General features: G+C 37.8%; 3 protein-coding genes across 6 annotated transcripts; 2 read left to right on the top strand and 1 right to left on the bottom strand.

Moving 5' to 3' along the window:
* Positions 1-370: 370 nt before the first annotated feature.
* Positions 371-3,117, top strand: LOC117927385 (U-box domain-containing protein 3). Its single transcript, XM_034846893.1, has 2 exons — positions 371-748; positions 1,946-3,117. Exons 1-2 carry the CDS (start codon positions 441-443, stop codon positions 2,769-2,771), a joined length of 1,134 nt encoding a protein of 377 aa, XP_034702784.1. The 5' UTR covers positions 371-440; the 3' UTR covers positions 2,772-3,117.
* A 760-nt stretch (positions 3,118-3,877) lies between these two features.
* LOC117926254 lies at positions 3,878-6,271 on the top strand. The gene has a single exon (XM_034845337.1). The coding sequence runs from the start codon at positions 4,122-4,124 to the stop codon at positions 5,793-5,795; it is 1,674 nt and encodes a 557-aa protein (XP_034701228.1). The 5' UTR covers positions 3,878-4,121; the 3' UTR covers positions 5,796-6,271.
* Positions 6,272-7,061: 790 nt separating this feature from the next.
* Positions 7,062-17,164, bottom strand: LOC117926253 (ribonuclease E/G-like protein, chloroplastic). 4 transcript variants are annotated; one of them, XM_034845334.1, is made up of 14 exons: positions 16,907-17,164; positions 16,487-16,596; positions 16,192-16,373; positions 15,451-15,703; positions 14,245-15,362; positions 13,824-14,141; positions 13,670-13,711; positions 11,137-11,261; positions 10,295-10,442; positions 9,022-9,094; positions 8,556-8,668; positions 8,094-8,213; positions 7,645-7,800; positions 7,062-7,508 (listed from the first exon to the last, which is right to left on the bottom strand). In XM_034845334.1, exons 1-14 carry the CDS (start codon positions 17,026-17,028, stop codon positions 7,329-7,331), a joined length of 3,060 nt encoding a protein of 1,019 aa, XP_034701225.1. In that variant the 5' UTR covers positions 17,029-17,164; the 3' UTR covers positions 7,062-7,328. The 4 variants fall into 4 exon arrangements, 3 of the variants coding, with proteins under 3 accessions (XP_034701225.1, XP_034701226.1, XP_034701227.1); XM_034845335.1 differs by having other exon boundaries at positions 16,487-16,593; XM_034845336.1 differs by lacking the exons at positions 16,192-16,373; positions 16,487-16,596; positions 16,907-17,164 and having other exon boundaries at positions 14,245-15,373; positions 15,451-15,541.
* Between the last annotated feature and the right edge of the window lie 1,479 nt (positions 17,165-18,643).

Here is an 18,643-nt window from a genome sequence, read left to right as displayed (position 1 = left end):
GTCTAATATTTTTCTATATCCAATTTTATTTTATTTTCCAGAGTTTCGTGTTCTTTATAACCTTTGTACTTTAATTCAATGATTTTAATTTAATATAAGTTAATGGATGAGATTTTGAGTTGGGCATGATAATGATGTTTTTTCTAATACATTGTTTGATTCCTATAAAATACTAACAAGGATAAAAAATTGATTTTTTTAGAAAATATTTAGAAAATCAAATATAATTAAAATTATTTAAAATTTTATTTATTTTCAAATAAATTAGTTTTTATATAAAAAAATAAATTAAAAATAATTTATTAAATTAAATATGTTCCCTCCCCATTTTCTTTAATCCCATTTCCCGCAAATTCCCTAACATAGCGTAATAATTTGTTAAAGAGGACTAAAAAGAACAAGTGCAGGAGAAAAATTAGGTGTGATGATGGGCATGGTGGATGGAGAGGATGAGAATTGAGAAGAGAATGGGAGATTCTGAGGAGGAGGGGGAGATATGGACGCAGCAGAAGCGAACCCTAATTGATGGAGTGGCTGAGAGGCTGTTGAATGGAGATCTGGATTCCAAAATACAAGCTGCCATTGACATCAGGAACATTCTCAGGAACTCCTCCGTCAAGACTCGTTCCAAGTTCACGGCCGCCGCCGCCGTTATCCAACCCCTCGTCTCCTTGCTCCTCTCTCCCAACCAACACGCTGCTGAAGTCTCTCTTCTCGCTCTCCTCACTCTCGCCGCCAGGAACGAACGGTTTGTCCACTTTCCTCCTTTTGTCTTTGCCTTCGTTTTCTTCCCCTCACCAAATGGGGTTTTGGGGATTTTCTCTTCTTCTTGCTGGAATTTTTGGGAAGGTGATAGCTTTTAGTTCTGTACAACTCAGTCTGTGAGTTACTTTATGATAGTCCTTTTTTTTTTTTTGGTAGTTTTAGGCAAATTTTTGTATGTTGTAGGGCATACACAGAATTGTTTTTGGTGTTTTATGGTATTGAATTTTTCTCAAAGATCACTCATCAGCTTTGTCTATTATTGAAGTGATTATTGGTTGAAAAAGGAAGTGAGACCAAGAAAATAGTATTGAGCCTTGAAGATGATGGAGAAACTGTTAAGAGAAATCTAGTAAGGAACGGTATTGAATAGTATAGGAAGATCGGCTTATGAAGCTGTGAGGTTTTGGCTGACTGTTATTAAGTTCTTTTAAGAGTCCCGGAATAGTTTTGTTTAATAGAACAAAGCATTTTCCAATATCCTCAACAAGTGCTGGAAAGGGTGGGTCTTGGAAATATGGAGTTGTGCTTTTCTTTAGGCCATGTTTGGCTCTGGATATTTTTGTAAAATCTTTCTCTTGCTTGGTTGCGAGTGAAACTGTGAAAGAAGATTAATTGTTGAGAAATGCATTTTCCCCAAACATTCCTCACCTTTATCTAAGGAAAATTGGGAGGAAGATCGTGCAGTATTTTCCCCTCATCTTTTCTACTAGTTTCTTTCTTTCACCCTTCTCCGTGACATCCAAATATGAGAAAATCATTTTCAGTAGCATTTTTTTCCCTTTTCTTAGCCAAATATAGCTATAGATTTTGGACATGGTCTATGTGGGGAGAAACTTTCCCAATTCCCTTTGTGAAGAGATGATTTTGGTTAGGATAAGGTGAGCCTCTGACAATCTGTGACCTTAGCTCACTAGAGTTCCCATCTGAAGATGGATTACTCCACCTGCAAACACTAGCATCAACTGGTACCTCCCCTCTCCCAACCCGCCAAAGAGAAAAAGTGAAGAGAATCAAATCCCCTATCCCCTCCCCACCTTCCTTTTCTGTCCTGTTATTTGTTTGACCTCTCCTTGCTTCAAGGTCATGGTTCTTGTTTCCCTCCCTTTGTTCATTGATTTACTTTTTCCGTGTTGAATTGGTTCATCTCAAACTGGGTCCTTTTTGTTTTTGTATTTTTCAGAAACAAAGTCAGGATAGTGACATCTGGGGCTGTTCCCCCTCTTGTTGAACTCCTCGAGTTCCAAAATGGTAGATTAAGGGAATTGGCGATTGCAGCAATCTTGACACTGTCTGCTGCTGCTCCCAACAAGCTGACCATTGCAGCTTCTGGAGCTGCACCTCTTCTGGTTCAGATTCTCAGCTCTGGAAGTGTTCAAGGAAAAGTTGATGCTGTCACAGCACTCCATTATCTGTCCAGCTGCACAGAGGCCACCACTCCAGTCATTGATGCTAGAGCTGTTTCCCCTCTCATAAAACTCCTCAAAGATTGCAAGAAGTATTCCAAATTTGCTGAGAAGACTACAGCCCTACTTGAAATCCTTTCTAAATCCGAAGAAGGGCAAACTGCAATTTCAAACTCAGATGGTGGAATCTTAACCCTAGTCGAGACCATTGAAGATGGATCTCTGGTGAGCACAGAACATGCAGTTGGAGCTTTGCTTTCCTTATGCCAGAGCTGCAGAAACAAATACAGGGAACTCATTCTAAAGGAAGGTGCAATCCCAGGCCTTTTACGACTCACTGTGGAGGGCACCCCAGAAGCCCAGGAGAGAGCCCGGATGCTCCTGGACCTGCTCAGGGATTCCCCACCAGAAAAGAGGCTGGCCTCATCAGTTTTGGAGAGAATTGCGTATGACATTGCTGCACGGGTTGATGGGTCGGATAAAGCTGCTGAAACTGCAAAGAGGTTACTGCAAGACATGGTTCACAGAAGCATGGAGCTCAGCCTGGGCCATATCCAGCGCAGGGCTGCATCTTGTACACCTTCACAGATTCCCCCCACATGAAGACAGTTAAAAAGAAGGCCTTGGGGAGTATTCATCTGGTGCTAGATTAGCTAAATCACAATCCCAGAGAGTCGGAATGCACATATATAGTGAAGCAATGACATAGATTTTTGGTTTTTGGTGGGTGGGGGTGAAATCTACTAGCGGTTTTGTTTGTGATGCCCATATTGGGTGCTTTGTATATCGGAAGTTGGGTCATGTACATACAACAGATATGGTGAACATCACTTTTTAAGGTTGTATTGTTGAACTATGTTTGTACTTGTTAGGGTTAAAGTCTAATTGACTCTGACATACATTGCTAACAACTTCAATTTATCCGAAGGAGCCTCGGTATGTTTATTTATTAAGCTCATATGCAAGTTAAAAAAAAATTATTCGTGAAATAAAGGGTTAGGGTTGGACATAATATTTAATAATTGAAGCTTTCAAAAAATTGTTATTCCAATGCTTTTAAACCCTCCTTGGTATTTTTATTTTTCTAATTTACCAAGCTCTCTTATGACCTCAAATATTAAAAAATTATATTTTTGGAAATTATTAAGAAAAGAAAGAAAAAACATTAAAGAAAATTATTTTATCGTATTTTATTATACTATAAAAATATCAAACATAATTAAAAAAAATTATTTATTTTAGTAATTATTTAATTTTTATATAAAAGAATTAAAATGAGCATGTAAAAATAATTTATTTATTTATAATTTATTTTTATTTTTTTCCACTTTTTTTTTTTTCCTCCTATTTTCTCTCACATCTTTCGAAACTAAACAAAGCCTAACAATAGATGGGGAATGCATCTTTGACTTTTGGCAAAAGTCAGGCAATGCCAGGATGTCATCCAACCAGCACAAAACGACGTCGTGTGGTACTTTGACTCATCTCGAGACGTAATTAATTACGATTATGCCACTGTCGGCGCACGTTTACTAGTTTCTAATCCGGGGCTAACAAAACTTCCGCCTGGAGGCGCAGTATACCACCACTAGATCCAACCGTCGCTCCTTCCATGTGGCAGCACCACAACCTCATGAGCACTGTGCCCACGCGCTCACTCTAAGAGAAAGCCTTAAAGTTTAAATAAATAACGTTAATCTCACCGTGTCTGTCATCTTCAATTTTTGACCACACTGTTTTCCTCCAACATCGTCCTCACTCACTCCCATTGGTTTGATGTGCGAGAAGGTGATAAATTTCCGCCATAAGCTCCCAGATTTGAGCTTCGAGTCTCAGAATAGAAGCTTCCAGCTCTGCTAATTCTCAGATCTGAAGCGTCATTTTCCATTTCTTGATTTTCATTTTATTTTATTTTTGTTGGATTTGTTTCTCGATCGGTGTTGAGTTGGGGAGATGTTGGGGCGGTCCGCACTGTCGAGAACCGGCAGCTTCCGGCCGGAGAATTTGGGGCAGAATGCTATGGTAATGATTGGAAACCTGTGTTTTACTCTATTCGTAATCGGAGTTCTGATCTTCACCATCATTGCCGCCACATACGAGCCGGAGGATCCGCTGTTTCATCCGTCTACCAAGATCACCACCTTCCTCACTTCCACCTCCAATGCGACCTTTAAATCCGACAACTCCGTCGTCAAGACCGGCGAGGATTTCATGCGCCCCAACGAGACTGCCATCGCCGCTTTTATCAATATTACGGATGTGCAAAACCCTACCCCCGATTCCACTGAATGCGAGGGCGGTGTTGACCAGCCCATCGATTGCTCCGACCCTGACGTCTTCCATTCGATGATGAGGGCCGCCATTGAGGTGTTTAGGGACATTCATTTCTACCGCTTTGGGAAGCCTGTTCGCGGATCTAATGAGTCCACCTGTGATATGGCTTGGCGGTTCAGGCCTAAGGAGGGGAAAACGGCGTCGTTTTACAAAGATTATAGGAGGTTTGTCATCTCCAAGTCGGAGAATTGCACTTTGAGTGTTTTGGGGATTGGGGATTATCACACTGGAGTCAATGCGAGGAAGAAGAAGCGGAATCAGAAGCCGGGTTTTCAGAAGCAAGAGCCTGCTGCTACATTGCCGGTTGTTGGGGAAGTTGTGAACGATTCGCTCCCTGTAGTTGAATCCGAGGGTTCATTTAGTCAGGGGAAGTACTTGGTTTATATAGGAGGTGGAGATAGATGCAAGACCATGAATCATTATCTCTGGAGTTTCTTGTGTGCGTTGGGCGAGGCTCAGTACTTGAACCGAACTCTGATCATGGATTTGTCCCTCTGTTTGTCTTCAATTTATACTAAATCGAACAGGGATGAGGAAGGGAAGGATTTCAGACTTTACTTTGATTTTGAGCATTTGAAAGAATCGGCATCTGTGCTGGATCAAGCTCAATTTTGGTCGGATTGGAATAAGTGGCAGAAGAAAGATGGGTTGAATCTTCATCTGGTGGAGGATTTTAGGATCACGCCTATGAAGCTTGCAGAGGTGAAGGATGCTTTGATTATGAGGAAGTTTGGGTCTGTTGAACCAGATAATTACTGGTATAGGGTGTGTGAGGGAGAGACTGAATCTGTGGTTCAGCGGCCGTGGCATCTGATATGGAAATCTAAACGGTTGATGGACATTGTTTCGGGGATTGCATCAAGGTTGAATTGGGATTTTGACTCTGTTCATGTTGTGAGAGGGGAGAAGGCGAGGAACAGGGAGCTTTGGCCTAATCTTGACACAGATACTTCACCTGATGCACTCCTCTCATCCCTGCAGGAAAAAATTGAAGATGGGAGGAACCTATACATTGCGACAAATGAACCTGATACATCATTCTTTGATCCTTTGAAGGACAAGTATTCAACTCATTTTCTTGACGACTATAAGGATCTTTGGGATGAGAAGAGTGACTGGTATACAGAGACAACAAAGCTGAATAATGAAGCTCCTGTTCAATTTGATGGTTACATGAGAATTTCAGTTGATACGGAAGTGTTCTTGAGGGGGAAAAAGCAAATCGAGACTTTCAATGATCTCACTAGTGATTGCAAGGATGGTATTAATACCTGCAGCACTGCAGCAAGCTAATTCCCCATTCATGAGGTTTGAAAATCTGCAGCTGTTACATTTTGGGTTCATGTGAACCTTTAGCTATTTTGTGTTGCTTTGAGAAATTCTAGCTCATAATTAGTAGTTCCGAGTACTGTACCCGGTAGAAAAGTAATGTTTCATTATTCAGGATATTCCAATGCTTTTGTTGCAGTTGGGTCAATGTTTGATTGCATTTTCAATATGTATCCAGTCTCACAGTACCTTCTACTTGTACTGCCTTGGTTTTTTTTTTTTTTTTTGTTTCGAATCTTCATGTTCTTTCAAGAACTCATGAGCCCAACTCCAGCAATAAATCTTTTGGTGTCCAGCTAACCAGTCTTATTTATGGGTGAGAAAATGTTTGGTGAGCCATCAGATGAACATCTTCCTTGTTCTTATTTTGGGTGTTTTTCATGAACATTTGAAAGAACACATAGAATGATGGCAAACTGAGAACACAATGTTTGAGACTATGAATGAATTAACTTCTTACATGGGATCTTTATGATTATTTGCTCGGATCTTTATGATTATTTGCTCTGCTATTAGTACTGTTTGGTACGGTCTAAATATAAACGCATTTATGATTTTGAGTAATATAATCTAGAATTTTAGGTGGTTTTCAGAGCTTAGAAGATGCCTAATATATTGTCATCAGTTGCAGCATGATGATGTTATTATATGTAATTACAACTACAGCTAGGGTTTGGACACAACCATCTACATAGCAAAATAAACTACCTTCATCTCATTTCAATAAAATGTGGACACCCTAGTACCCTTGCTAAAGAGAACCCATTTAAAAATGGATTTCTTCAGCTGGAAGTACCCATTTGTGAGTATAATCATGTATGTCCTTTTGTTTTTTCTCTGAATTATATCAATTTTTTCCTTCCCTGGACACAATCAAAATTGACATTCCAAGCATAATACAAACTGTGATTGGTTTTGTCAGTTCTATGTTGCAAATGCCCATAATTTTCTAGATGTACTGTCTTCTACTCTTTGAGCTTGACAATCACTGTATTTTCTATTGGATGCTTGAGGCATGTTTAGAAGTAGCTCAAGATCTGCTGAATTAGAATCCATTTGATAGTAATTCTAGGAAGCTCTTCTAACCTTTCTAGCACTTGAAAATTCTTATCAAAAGAATTACTACAAGTGCTAGAAATGCTTCTTAGAATTACTATTGAGCAAGCTCTTAGTTCACAAACAAGCAGCAATATGAAAATGAAAATAAAAAACAAATTCTTCTCTAACTGATAAGACACTAGCAAATAAATCTATAGATTATTGATTATTAGGAGAAAAACAACATTGTTGATAACAACAAAATTGGACAACTTAGCATTGGCACAACAGGACTCATTAGCCAAAAAAATGCAGAAGGGGAAAAACTATGACCCACTATTTGACCTAAACAAGTTACATGCCAGTAATCTGCCGGCCCCTCGAAAGAAAAGAAGGAACAAGGGAAGAACAAGGAAATGAGAAATTGGGCTGTTTTGCAAAGAAGAGAATCTACCAACTTCATTTCCCACCAGTCTTCCATTTTTTGATTGGAAAGAGGGTTACATTCCTTCTGGGATTGTAGGTTCCAGCCTCTGTTGGTCGCAACATCGAAATGGGACCTTGATGTGAACTAATGTTCACTTTATCATCAGTAAAAGGTTTCACCTCAAACGCACCCCTAGTGAAACCTCTGGCAACCTAAAGGATCAACATTTCTGTTAGGCATTAAACATTCTGAATAATACACTACTATAGACTTCTTTCTATTACTCTAATACTTAAATGGAAGTTCCAGAATATGAACCTATAAAACATTTTCTGATTGAGCTCGTACCTTTAGAAGAATCCAGACTTTGAGAGAACTACTCAAGATTGCCAATCTTGTCCTTTTCCCTGAAGTCAAGTAGTTACACATGAAGCGGTCAACCATCAGGATGAATCTTGGCCAGGAATTAGGATTTTCAGGGTCAGCTTTCTCCTCTGTCATTGCCTGATACAAACAGAAGAGATGACTGAATTACAACCAGGACAAGACAAGGAGAGTAAGTGATGACAGTAAAACATGCTATTATGATCCTCTGAATACTACAATCATATCATTGATGACTTAAAAGAACAAGGAAACATGATGCCCAACCCCCAAATTCATATGCAAGTTTTTAACTATTTGTTCATCTCCAGCAGCACCATCATTATCCAACTCTGCTGAAGTTTTAGAGTTATCTTTTAGAGCAATAAGGTAGATAAAGGAAAACATCCCTCAAATCATCAAATGTTACTCACAAGCAACCGGCAAATTTCTTGTTCAATTTTTGAGAAGGAGGTTTCCAAAGCTTCAACTCTCCCAGTAGCGTGACAGCAACTGCAAGGTTCGCTAATCATAAACGTCACACTAGGTCGAACCTGCTCAGCATTATATCATCATTTAGCAGATCAAACAAGTACCAGTATTTATTTTCATATCTTGCAACATTGGTTTTTAAATTGCAGTTAGCATACCACCAACCTTTTGACCTAGTGGCTATAGGTGTAGAAATACAAAGTCCTAAATGAAATCTGGAAGTTGAATAATCATCATTATGTATTCAATATTTCATGTCACTTTTTAGCCGCCCCCACATAGGTTGTAGGGAGCAACATTTAATATCTGAGTATGGCAGTTTCCAAATCACTTTTAGGATAATTTTTGGGAATTAAAAGGCAAAAAAAGAAAAAAAAAAATAGCCACATAACTTAGTAACATACCCTCTTTCTGGTTATTTCCATAAGCCCATGCCTAGACAATTCAGAAACTTTCACCATTGACCGGTCTCTCTCAACAGCTTTCTTAACTTCTTCATACACCAATCTCTTATTTGCTGAAAGATGATATAACATGGCATTGAAATAAAGCCATTAGAACAAGGGTATGAACTTTTGGTAACAATCACAGCAAACATGATATCTCTCTTGTGTCACTATTTTTGCTATCATGAGTCATAAACTCATAACAAATATAAAAAGCAAAGTTACTAAAAGAAATGATGAAAAAAGGAGGCCAAAATCATGAAATTTTGTATGTAAGAAAGTAAGGTGAGGCTTCTTCAATGACTGTAGTAGTAATAGTAGTAGTTTTAGAAGCCTTAACTATAGGCACACTAAATTAAAATAAAGAAGCATGACTTGCAAAACATGGACATGTGCAGACACAGACAAACAGAGTCGAACTCACAGTCATCCAACATATCAATGAAATCTACTACGATGATGCCGCCAATATCTCTCAGTCGTAACTCCCTTGCAATCTGAAACAATTTTTTTTTTCAGTGAGTTCTCTAGTACATTAAAGCTTTAAAGGAATAGACTAGAATCCAATATCTAAAGCATTTTAGCATAACTGCTAGAAATTCATGAGTTTGTTTTAGTGTAGATGTCCATACCTTTTAACTGCCACTTATACAAGTCACTCCTAAATGTTAATGTCTAGGCTAATGTGATGATCACATATGCGACTAACCATACCAATACCACAGGGACATCACAATGTTCCAAGTTTTACTAGAGCCCTGGTTCACCCAATCCTCAAGAAGGGGTGTTTTTACAATAGTAACTAGATGGTGAATGCAATCCCTGAAGCAATATAGATGATATATGTGGAACTAGAAAATTGTTTTATCTTTTCCATTTCAATTTGTTATAAAATAAATAGGCCATCAGCTACCCCCTGGGGGAAAAGGGAAAGAAAAAAAGAAAAACTCAGTTTTTGGCTACAAAAGACCTGCTTAACCATATAAAAATCACACTATTCTATGATAAAAGCATATATAAATTAGGTGGAAGCGTTCATGCACTTCTAGGGATAGAGCTGTGTAAGAATTTCTTGTCAACAGTCCCATTTCTTCTTCAGCTATTCAAAAGTTACCAGGGTACTCCAACAACAATTGTATGAATTTTTTCCCGGCTGGGTACCAACTGGAAACCATATACCCAAAACTTTCAACCTTAGAATTAACAAACAAGATTCTCAAACAATATGCTCCCATAAAAATCTAGGATTTTTGAGCTTGGCATTCTCTGATTATGGTACTGGTTGTTAAACGAACTACTTGCACTTTTTTCACCAAAGAAGAGTTAAACCCAAGTATTTTCAAAGGTTCATCTTATTTCAACCAATTCACCTGAACCATATTCATTAGTCCCTACCAAGTGTGAGATAGCCATGATTCTATGAATTACTAAGAGCCCGTTTGGTAGTAATTCTAGGAAGCGCTTTTAATTTTTTTATCATTCAAGTGTTAGAAATGCTAGAAATGCTTTCTAGAATCACTCCCAAACGCACCCTAAGAAAAATTGAAGTGAATATATTTAATACCTTTTCATGAGTATATCTACATGGAAACTAGAATTGAAAAATTCAAATAAAAAGAATTCCAATCTAAACAAAGATTTCACCAAGCATATGAAGTGCAAGTAAAATAGTGATCATGATTCAATTTTCAACATACTTGTTTTGCTGCAGCAAGGTTGACATCAAGAATAGCTTTTTCTTGTGAAGTGCCATTGCCAAGCATCCCGTGCCCACCATTCACATCAATAGAGACTAATGCCTCAGTTTGTTCAATCACTAAAGAACCTCCATTAGGGAGCGGGACCCTGTAAGAGGAGATGTGATCAGTTTCAAAAATAGACCTTAAGATTCTAAAATTAAAACATCAAGAAATGGTCTACGTCTAATTTGTAAGATGGGAGTACTCTAGGAAAAAAAAAATTGTGAACTTTCCTGGAAACAGTATCTTACAGTCTCAGATAAAAATCGAAGATAGATACATAGTATAGAACCACCAAATTCAAAATGGTACAGAAACTTTGGCTCCCCCTATGGCGATTTAGTAACAAGATTCAGGGGCTCATGTGAATGAATATCAACTGAGTATTTGAAAAATACGAAGGTAATATCCAAATGGTATTTCCAATGATATACCAGTTCCCTTTAGTAGCAAAAAACCTACTAGATCACAGCTATACCGCTACTACAGCAATAATATACACAACTTCCGTATGAAATTGTAGTGTTGAAATACTGATACGGAGCCAATCACAAAATAATCTTCAATTGTGACACACCCAGTGCAGCTTTTTGTTAACGAATTTATTTTACAACAGGTATCTCATTATGTGCTCTTTTTTATTTTTTTTCTTTCTAATCTGTTCTGCTATATGGAATCAAACCTGAAACCTTCCCTGTCGTCACTCCAACCCCTTGCAACTTAAGCAAGCCTCAAAGGCCATATAGTTGCATTTATATTTCCTGCAGAAGTACGTAACAAGCAATAGGCACTGATCTCACCTTTTACTTAGAATATTATTGATCTCTTCTTCGATGTTGAATTCATCAAAGAGAGGAACCCTTTTATTGTATAACTCAACTCGATCACAAAGATCAGGAGCAATTTCCTGAAGGTAGTTAGTAACCTGAAAATAAGAAAACAGAAGTGAATATTTTATCACCAATAGCGAAGAATTAAATATTCTTTCGATCAACTTATAACTTAGCTGCAGAACAACTGTTTGAAACTCCTTTATAAGTAGTTTCTTAACTCTCCTGGTACAATAGTCACTACAATAGTAAATGAAACGATTTTTTCACTAAAGAAGATAATTTTTTTTATTGATTAATATAAATATTGATTCTTAAACACATATTTATATAAATTCACTTTTTTCTCTTATACAAAAATTATTTAACTGGTCGAATATCAGATATAGATATGAAACTATTAATACTCCTCTCTTTTACCAGGGAACATGACAACTTTAAAAATTTATCTTCTTAATTTTCCATGTTTATAAGGTAAAAAAAACCATGTTAGTTGTTAGCAGTAACTAGATCATCACTCTTTCTACACAGCACCCAACCAGCAAATAAAAGATGAGTATGCTTCCAAAGACAACCAGAAATTGGAAGGAGATGCAGCTTGACACTGGAGCTGAACACGAGAGAGACAAGGAGCCCTATTGCTAGCATCAGATTGAGTATTTATGGGATATTTAAAGAAACTTAACAGGTGTACTTTTCCTGCAAAGTAGATCATTATTTACTCGTCTCCCAAAGAAAGGAAAATCAGATAGGTTCTAGGAATCGCAACATATTGGATGTTAGCCAGGGTTCAAAATATCGGCCGAGTCCGGTACGACTCGGCCGAGTCGTATCCGCCTCGACGCCGACCACGACGAGTCCGATACCAGATACGACTCGGAAAAAAAAAAAAAAAAAAAAAAAAAGAACAATCAACAGATTCTGAAACCCATCACAAGAATCAACATTTTTAGAGAAATCAGGAGTGAAGATTTTTCATCTTTGGTGCGCTGCTGGTGCCGCAACGATGACTGAACGCCGGCTAAACAACCCTCCTTCCGAGTTTGGGAGCAGAGAAGAGCTTTGTTCAGTGAAGAAAATAGGATTTGACGGCACCACCGGCAGAACCAACGTCGTGAGCGTCCACGGTGGAGGGCAAGATAGGAGAAGAGAGAGGTGGCCATGGCGGTTTCACTCTCTGCAGATCGCACTCTCTGCTTTCAGTGGAGGGAAGATAGGAGAAGATTGGTCTTTGATCCTATGTGGCTCAGCACCATGACATATTTTTACGGGTTCAGCTCACCAGATTAGGCCCAACCCAAGTTCAATTCATAAAAGCCTGTGGTCCATGTATTTCTGTATAAAAAAATAAATAAATAAAAATTTGGTGTTTTAAGCTTATGGAAAAAAAATGATTTCTTCAAAAATATATTAAGAAAAATAAAATTTTCATGCATGATTTTTTATAAAAATATATATATATAAAAAATCAAATATAATTAAAAATAATTATATATAAAAAAATTAAATTAAAATTTGTTTAAAGAATCATATAAGAATAATGTATTAATATTACCTCGGGAGGAGGTTAATAATTTAAGTAATTGCTTAAAATAATAATTATGTTGATGTATTAGTCTAAATTGATAAATTTTTTTTTATTTATGCACCCCTGTCTATAGATCTTACCTCTAAAGATCATATTAATTATAGTTGACTTCAAGTTGATTTTGAGACCGATATATTTATTTTTATTAGCATTATTATAAATAACTTTGAGCGAATACTTTTATAACTATTTAAATAATGTTAAATGTAATACAATTTTATTTTATTAATTTTTTGAGTTTATTTAATTGTATATATTTTTCTAATGATTTACATAATATTTTTATAATTTTTCGAATTTTCTAATTAGCTTATTTTACGTATCGTCCGATACCAAACCGATACACCGAGACCGATACGCCTCGAGACCCTCCGAGTCAATGACCGATACCGCGATTTTGAACCATGATGTTAGCCATTTCAGTTCAGGTTCAATTTTCAAATGGTTTTCAGATTGATTCAGGTTCAGCTCCCATGTCCAATCATGGAAGTGGACCACTATCAGCTCAGAGTCAAGATCAAAAAAGGAAAATAAAAAATAACAAAACCAAACACAATGAAAAACCTGTTTCAATCCCTTTTTTAAAATTCAGGTTGGAAGTGTGCTTTGACCTAAGTTGGTTCTCCAAGATTAGGACCACAATTGTAAGTCAATATGCCAAATCCAAGTTATCCAACTCATCATACACCCAGGAATGGATCATATTATTGAATAAACTTTTCAACCCAGTACTTCCACTGAGTGGTAGTGCAGGCTAGCACTCACAGCAACATGCTTATGTGCAGGAAGAGAGGACCTGCCCTACGTCCCTTGACCCAACCTCCCAATAGAGGGCAAGAAAAATCTAAATATGCATAGATTGCCTCCTGATACAAAATCTTAAGTAACATATCTAGTATTCAGGTGATGTCATACCTCATGATATGTCCTTGGTGAGTCGACTACCATGCTCTCAACCTGAAAACAGCCACATAGCACAATTGGAGAGCAATAGATTGTATGAGGACTTCAATTCAAATGCCATAGATGAATGAAAGACTGGGAATTAAAATGTATAGAATGAGTTCACCTTCTCATTGAAATAATCCTGGACAACGGAGAGAGTTTGACCCATTGCCCTATGCAAAATAACAGGGATTGCCCCTTCCACACCTTCATCTGCTGCAAGAGCTGCAGATTTTGCATGTTCCACTATATTTTTCCAAGTTGAGAGCAAGCCTTCCAAGTCCTTCTGCAATTCCTCTAAGGTATGACCCGCAGCAACAGTCCTTACAGTCAGACCAAAACCCTTGGGCTGCAAAGTTTTTGCAATGACTCTCAATCTTGTACGCTCAACGCCAGAAATTTTCTTTGAGACTCCAATTCTGTTGCAACAAGTAAGCAGTACCTGCAAACCATGGGAATGCAAAAAGAGAAATAAGATATTAAGGATTGTTATATATGATAAAGATAGAAACTAATTGAAAAGAAGAACATCAAGAAAGGAATACCCAGAATCTGCTCCTTAATTTTGGATAAGCTGTCAGTGTGGGACCTTTTGTACCCAATCCCTCTTTAACAACTTGTACAATTATTTTGGTGCCTTTCTGAACCTGTGCCCACTTATTCTCAACAGTATATGCTTGTCTAGAATCCTTCATCTCTAGAAGAGGGGGCAGCTGGGAATCATGAAAACCTTTCTCTAATTCAACAGGAAGGAAATTGTTAATGGTTTCACCATCTATATGGTTCTCTATTCCATCTGAGTAGTCATCAAAATCAACTTCCACCCCACCATGATCGACAATGCTGCCATTCAGATCTTTCTTAAGAACATCAAAGTCATCCTCAACTTCATGCTCCTCAAAATCATCATGCGCAAATTGTACTGGATCATCCTGAAAGTCAACTTCTCTGAGATCATCAGCTTCGACATCATATGATGTGTGTTCATTTTCATGGGCTATAGGATTCTCTCTAAGTGTGTTGAATACAGAACCATTGTCCTTTTCTTTTGTTCCATGATGAAATGGAGGGAATATGAATGGTTCCCTACTCCGTTTTATGTCCATAAGAGAAGGTCTAGAACTCCCGATATTTACAAATGCACCACCCATGTGAGGAACAAGTTTTGTGACAACCCCTAAATAAACACTATCACATTGCACATTGCTTTTGACTGGTTCCAGCAATAACTCAACCAAACTTCCGTCTTCTAATACAGCAATTCTTTGCATGGTACATATAGAAGAGTTAATCAGTATAACAGTAGAAACAGAGTCGTCCTTGGAAATTAGATTAGTCCCTTCTTCAGGCAACAGCTTTTCTGTATGTAGGTAACTCTGATCAAGCAATTTTAAGTGAGATACCTCAACTTGTGCAGTATCTATATTTTTAGACATGTTGGAAACCATCTCTTCCTTGGATGCAATAAGAGATGATTGGAGCAGCCAAGGCTCCTCAACTGGCTGATCTCTCATAGAGACTGTTCCATTAGAATCTAAGCCTTTACTCATAGCACTAATTGTATCCTCATTATCAGAGAAAGATTTATCCTCGATTGAGAGATCATCTAAGAATAGCTTTGACAGAGAATCACTTTTAAGGCATTTGGCAATCTCATCTTCATCTGTCAAAGCACTGGAAGCATTTGAGTGTTCAGCAACATAATAGGAGAGGAAGTTGCATATAAAAAAATGCCATGATGGAAAGATTACCTCTAGAGGGAGGTGAGATCAAATGTTCTGCAGGGAAGTATGAATCCTCCATCCATGACCCCCATATATGAGCTGTAGGCCTTCTGGCATTAGATGTCATCCATGAATCCCGCACCATAATTTTTTTATCTTGTTTACCATGAAGAGGTACCAATAGAGAAAATTCAGGGCCAGGTTTCCAAATGATATCACATGATGGCCATGCATCTCCTTTTATGAAATAATTATACTTGAAATTTATCCCACAAGTTATCTGCCAAAATGCAAAAGGTGATTAGGAGGATTTTGTTGTAAATATTAATTAAGTGATAGTCCCATGAAAAAAAACTGCCACAGTTCCACCTTAGTTCTATTGGAAGAAGTATGGACAAAGTTGTGGGTGAGTTACCAAATATCACACTTGGCTACAATGCTCATTACAAACAAAAAAATAAAAAAGAAAAAAAACCCTAAGAGAGATTTTCTTGGTTTTTTATTTTTCCTGATTCTTTGATGAACTCAAAGGACATCCGAGAACTAAAACAGAAGGTTCTTCACAAGATAATTGAGTGACTCACTAAAGCAAACTCAGCATTTAAACATGCTTCTTCCAATCTCTCTTCACATAACTGTTATATGTAAACTGGTGTTTTGTACAAGAAATTTTGTATTGGGAACTGATAACATGCCCCACCCAGCATTCCCTCTATGTTTCAAGAGTTACCACTCAATCACTCATTCAAAACAAGAACATGAGATTACCTTGACTTCAGCCTTCCATAAGTTAGTGTGCTCAGTAGGAGACATTAGAACAGCCATATCCGGTTCCCAGCAACCCAAGACATTAGGATCCCCAGTTATATACAGAAGCTGCCCATCTTCCAAATCCGCTTCTATGGTCCAAATGACCTTGCACAACCCTTTGAAGGCGGTGCTGGAGTTGCCTGAAAAATAAGGACGAGGCCATACATCCAAAAATTCAAAAATCATAGAGATGAGTGGTTTCATAAAGGGTACCAAAACTCAATGCCGTGCTAACAGGCAGAGTGTAAATTACCTTTCCTCATAGACTTGATAGATGACTTTAAGACTGAATTATGAGTGCCTATACAAAGAGTGAATCTGTACACATTATTCTCCAGCGGCATGTGATGGTAAAAGTACCTGCTTCAATAGCAGAAAGCATTAGGGCTTTAGAGCATAATTCTGAAGGACTTAACTAAACGTAGTAAAGAAAAAGGGGATAAGAAACGGAACCCCCTATCCTTATAGATTGAGAAAAAAAGATCGACTTTCTCAGGAGTGAACAAAACCCCGTTTGGATGGTTGGAAAAGTGAGGAAAATAATCGAAACGAAAATTTCAATCTTTGGAGTTGGTGTAGCCGCTCCAATTTATTTATTTATTTTTAAAGTAGAAAATGTTAAGAAAATGCAGACTGAGTGAGGATGAGGGGAGGACAAAGGGGAAAAACATACGGGAATAGCAAGCGGTCGGAGGGGAAAAGGGAAGAGCGTGGAGAGAGGAGGTGGAGGTGGCGGCGGTGAGAAGGAGCTTCGTGGAAGTCCATGAGGGTTGCGCCTAGAGAAGCGGAAGCCATGGGAGAGACAATTTCGTCATTTGAGGCGCTATTCCTCCTGGCAACTCTGCGTGCGGATGGATACGGTGATTGAATGGAGAAGAAGAAGATAACTTCTTGCTCCCCCTCGTTTCGCTTGGCGCCTGCTCCCGCACGTGCCCAGTCTGCCCCATGTGCCTTCCTAATTTCCCCTTTTATATATATATATATATATATATATATATTTTCCCCTAACATTCTATTCAAATTAGTATTATTTCTGTAAATTATAGATTTAATTTTTAGTGTCGTGTGAAGTTGAAGTTGAAATTGGGGTATTGTAGGCCAAGCGAGATACCAATTTAGGGATTTTTAATAAGAGTACCGTAGTTTTAAAAAATAATTCCTAAATTATCGTAGTAGGAAAAATAATTTTAAATCTATCATAATTTTGTTCAAGTAGAAAAGACGAAATAAATTGGACTTCAAAAGATAATTTTTAAAAAATATATAAAAAAAAAATCGTCTTTCCAAGACACAATTTCAAAGTAGAAATAAATGAAATAAGAAATCGTCTCTTAAAAAGATGATTTTCAAAAAATAAAAAATAAAAAAAATTGAAGAAGTGTGAGAAATCGTCTCTTCAAGAGACGACTTGCACAAAAAAAAAATTGTTAGCCCAAGGGTTCTCCTAATCGGGTTTTGATGATAACAAACCATGGTTAAGTAACTAATTGGTTTAATGTTTAAGAATCTCAGGTATAAACTCGAAAATTCATCAAATGACCAAATGGATATAAGATCGAGACGCTTGGAAGACTTGAGATCATAGGAAACTAATGTAAAATGAATGCATGAGTGCACTTAGGATTTTCATACGTTTTCATGCATTTTAGAAAACTCGGTTTATTCTTTAAAACGTCGACTTCATTAAAACCCGAGTTTTTAACTAATTTACCTTAGGCAAAATGTTTCAAAATTGGCTTAATAATTTACCTAAAGACCTTGCCTAAGTGTTAGAAAAGAAAGGAATTATAAAATAAGTTTTTCGGGGCCAAAAAGGCTCAACCGATCGAGGCTATGGCCAACCGGTCAATCGGTTGAGGAACCGGTCGACTGGTTGAGGTCGTCCGGTCGAGGACTGGTCGAGGAAGGTTAAAAACCTTCTCTCTCTCCCAGTAGCCTTCTCTTCCCGGTCGAGGTGATTCCTTTACCGGTCAAGGATCGATCGAGGTCCGGTTGAGGCAACGGTAACCTGTCATGCATTAAATGCTCCAACGGCTAGTGAACCGATCGACCCCTAGCTTGACCGGACGAGGTTGCCTTTCGCTGATTTTGACTCCCGAGCTTAGAAACTTATAAATTGAGAGCTCCACTTCATTTATTGACAAGAGAACAATTGCATTTAAAGCCTACCTACCTGTTTTTCATCAAAAAGCTCTCATTTATTTCATTGTGCATTAAATCACCACGTGCATATCCTTTAGTGCACTCTTGTTTGTCATCCTAGCCTTGTCTTGTATTTGAGCCATCTTTAAGCTAGGTTGAGTGATTATACCTTGTAACAATCCGAGTGTTAAAGCTTTCAAGAGGGTTGAATCTTAAAGAGGTTGTGTAAGAGCTCATTGGAGCCGGAATCCAAGTGTAAGAAGATTGG

Source organism: Vitis riparia, chromosome 12 (assembly GCF_004353265.1).
Source record: "Vitis riparia cultivar Riparia Gloire de Montpellier isolate 1030 chromosome 12, EGFV_Vit.rip_1.0, whole genome shotgun sequence".
Lineage (NCBI taxonomy): Eukaryota > Viridiplantae > Streptophyta > Magnoliopsida > Vitales > Vitaceae > Vitis > Vitis riparia.
The sequence above is the reverse complement of the archived record's forward strand: the minus strand, read 5'-3'. Positions and strand labels throughout refer to the sequence as shown.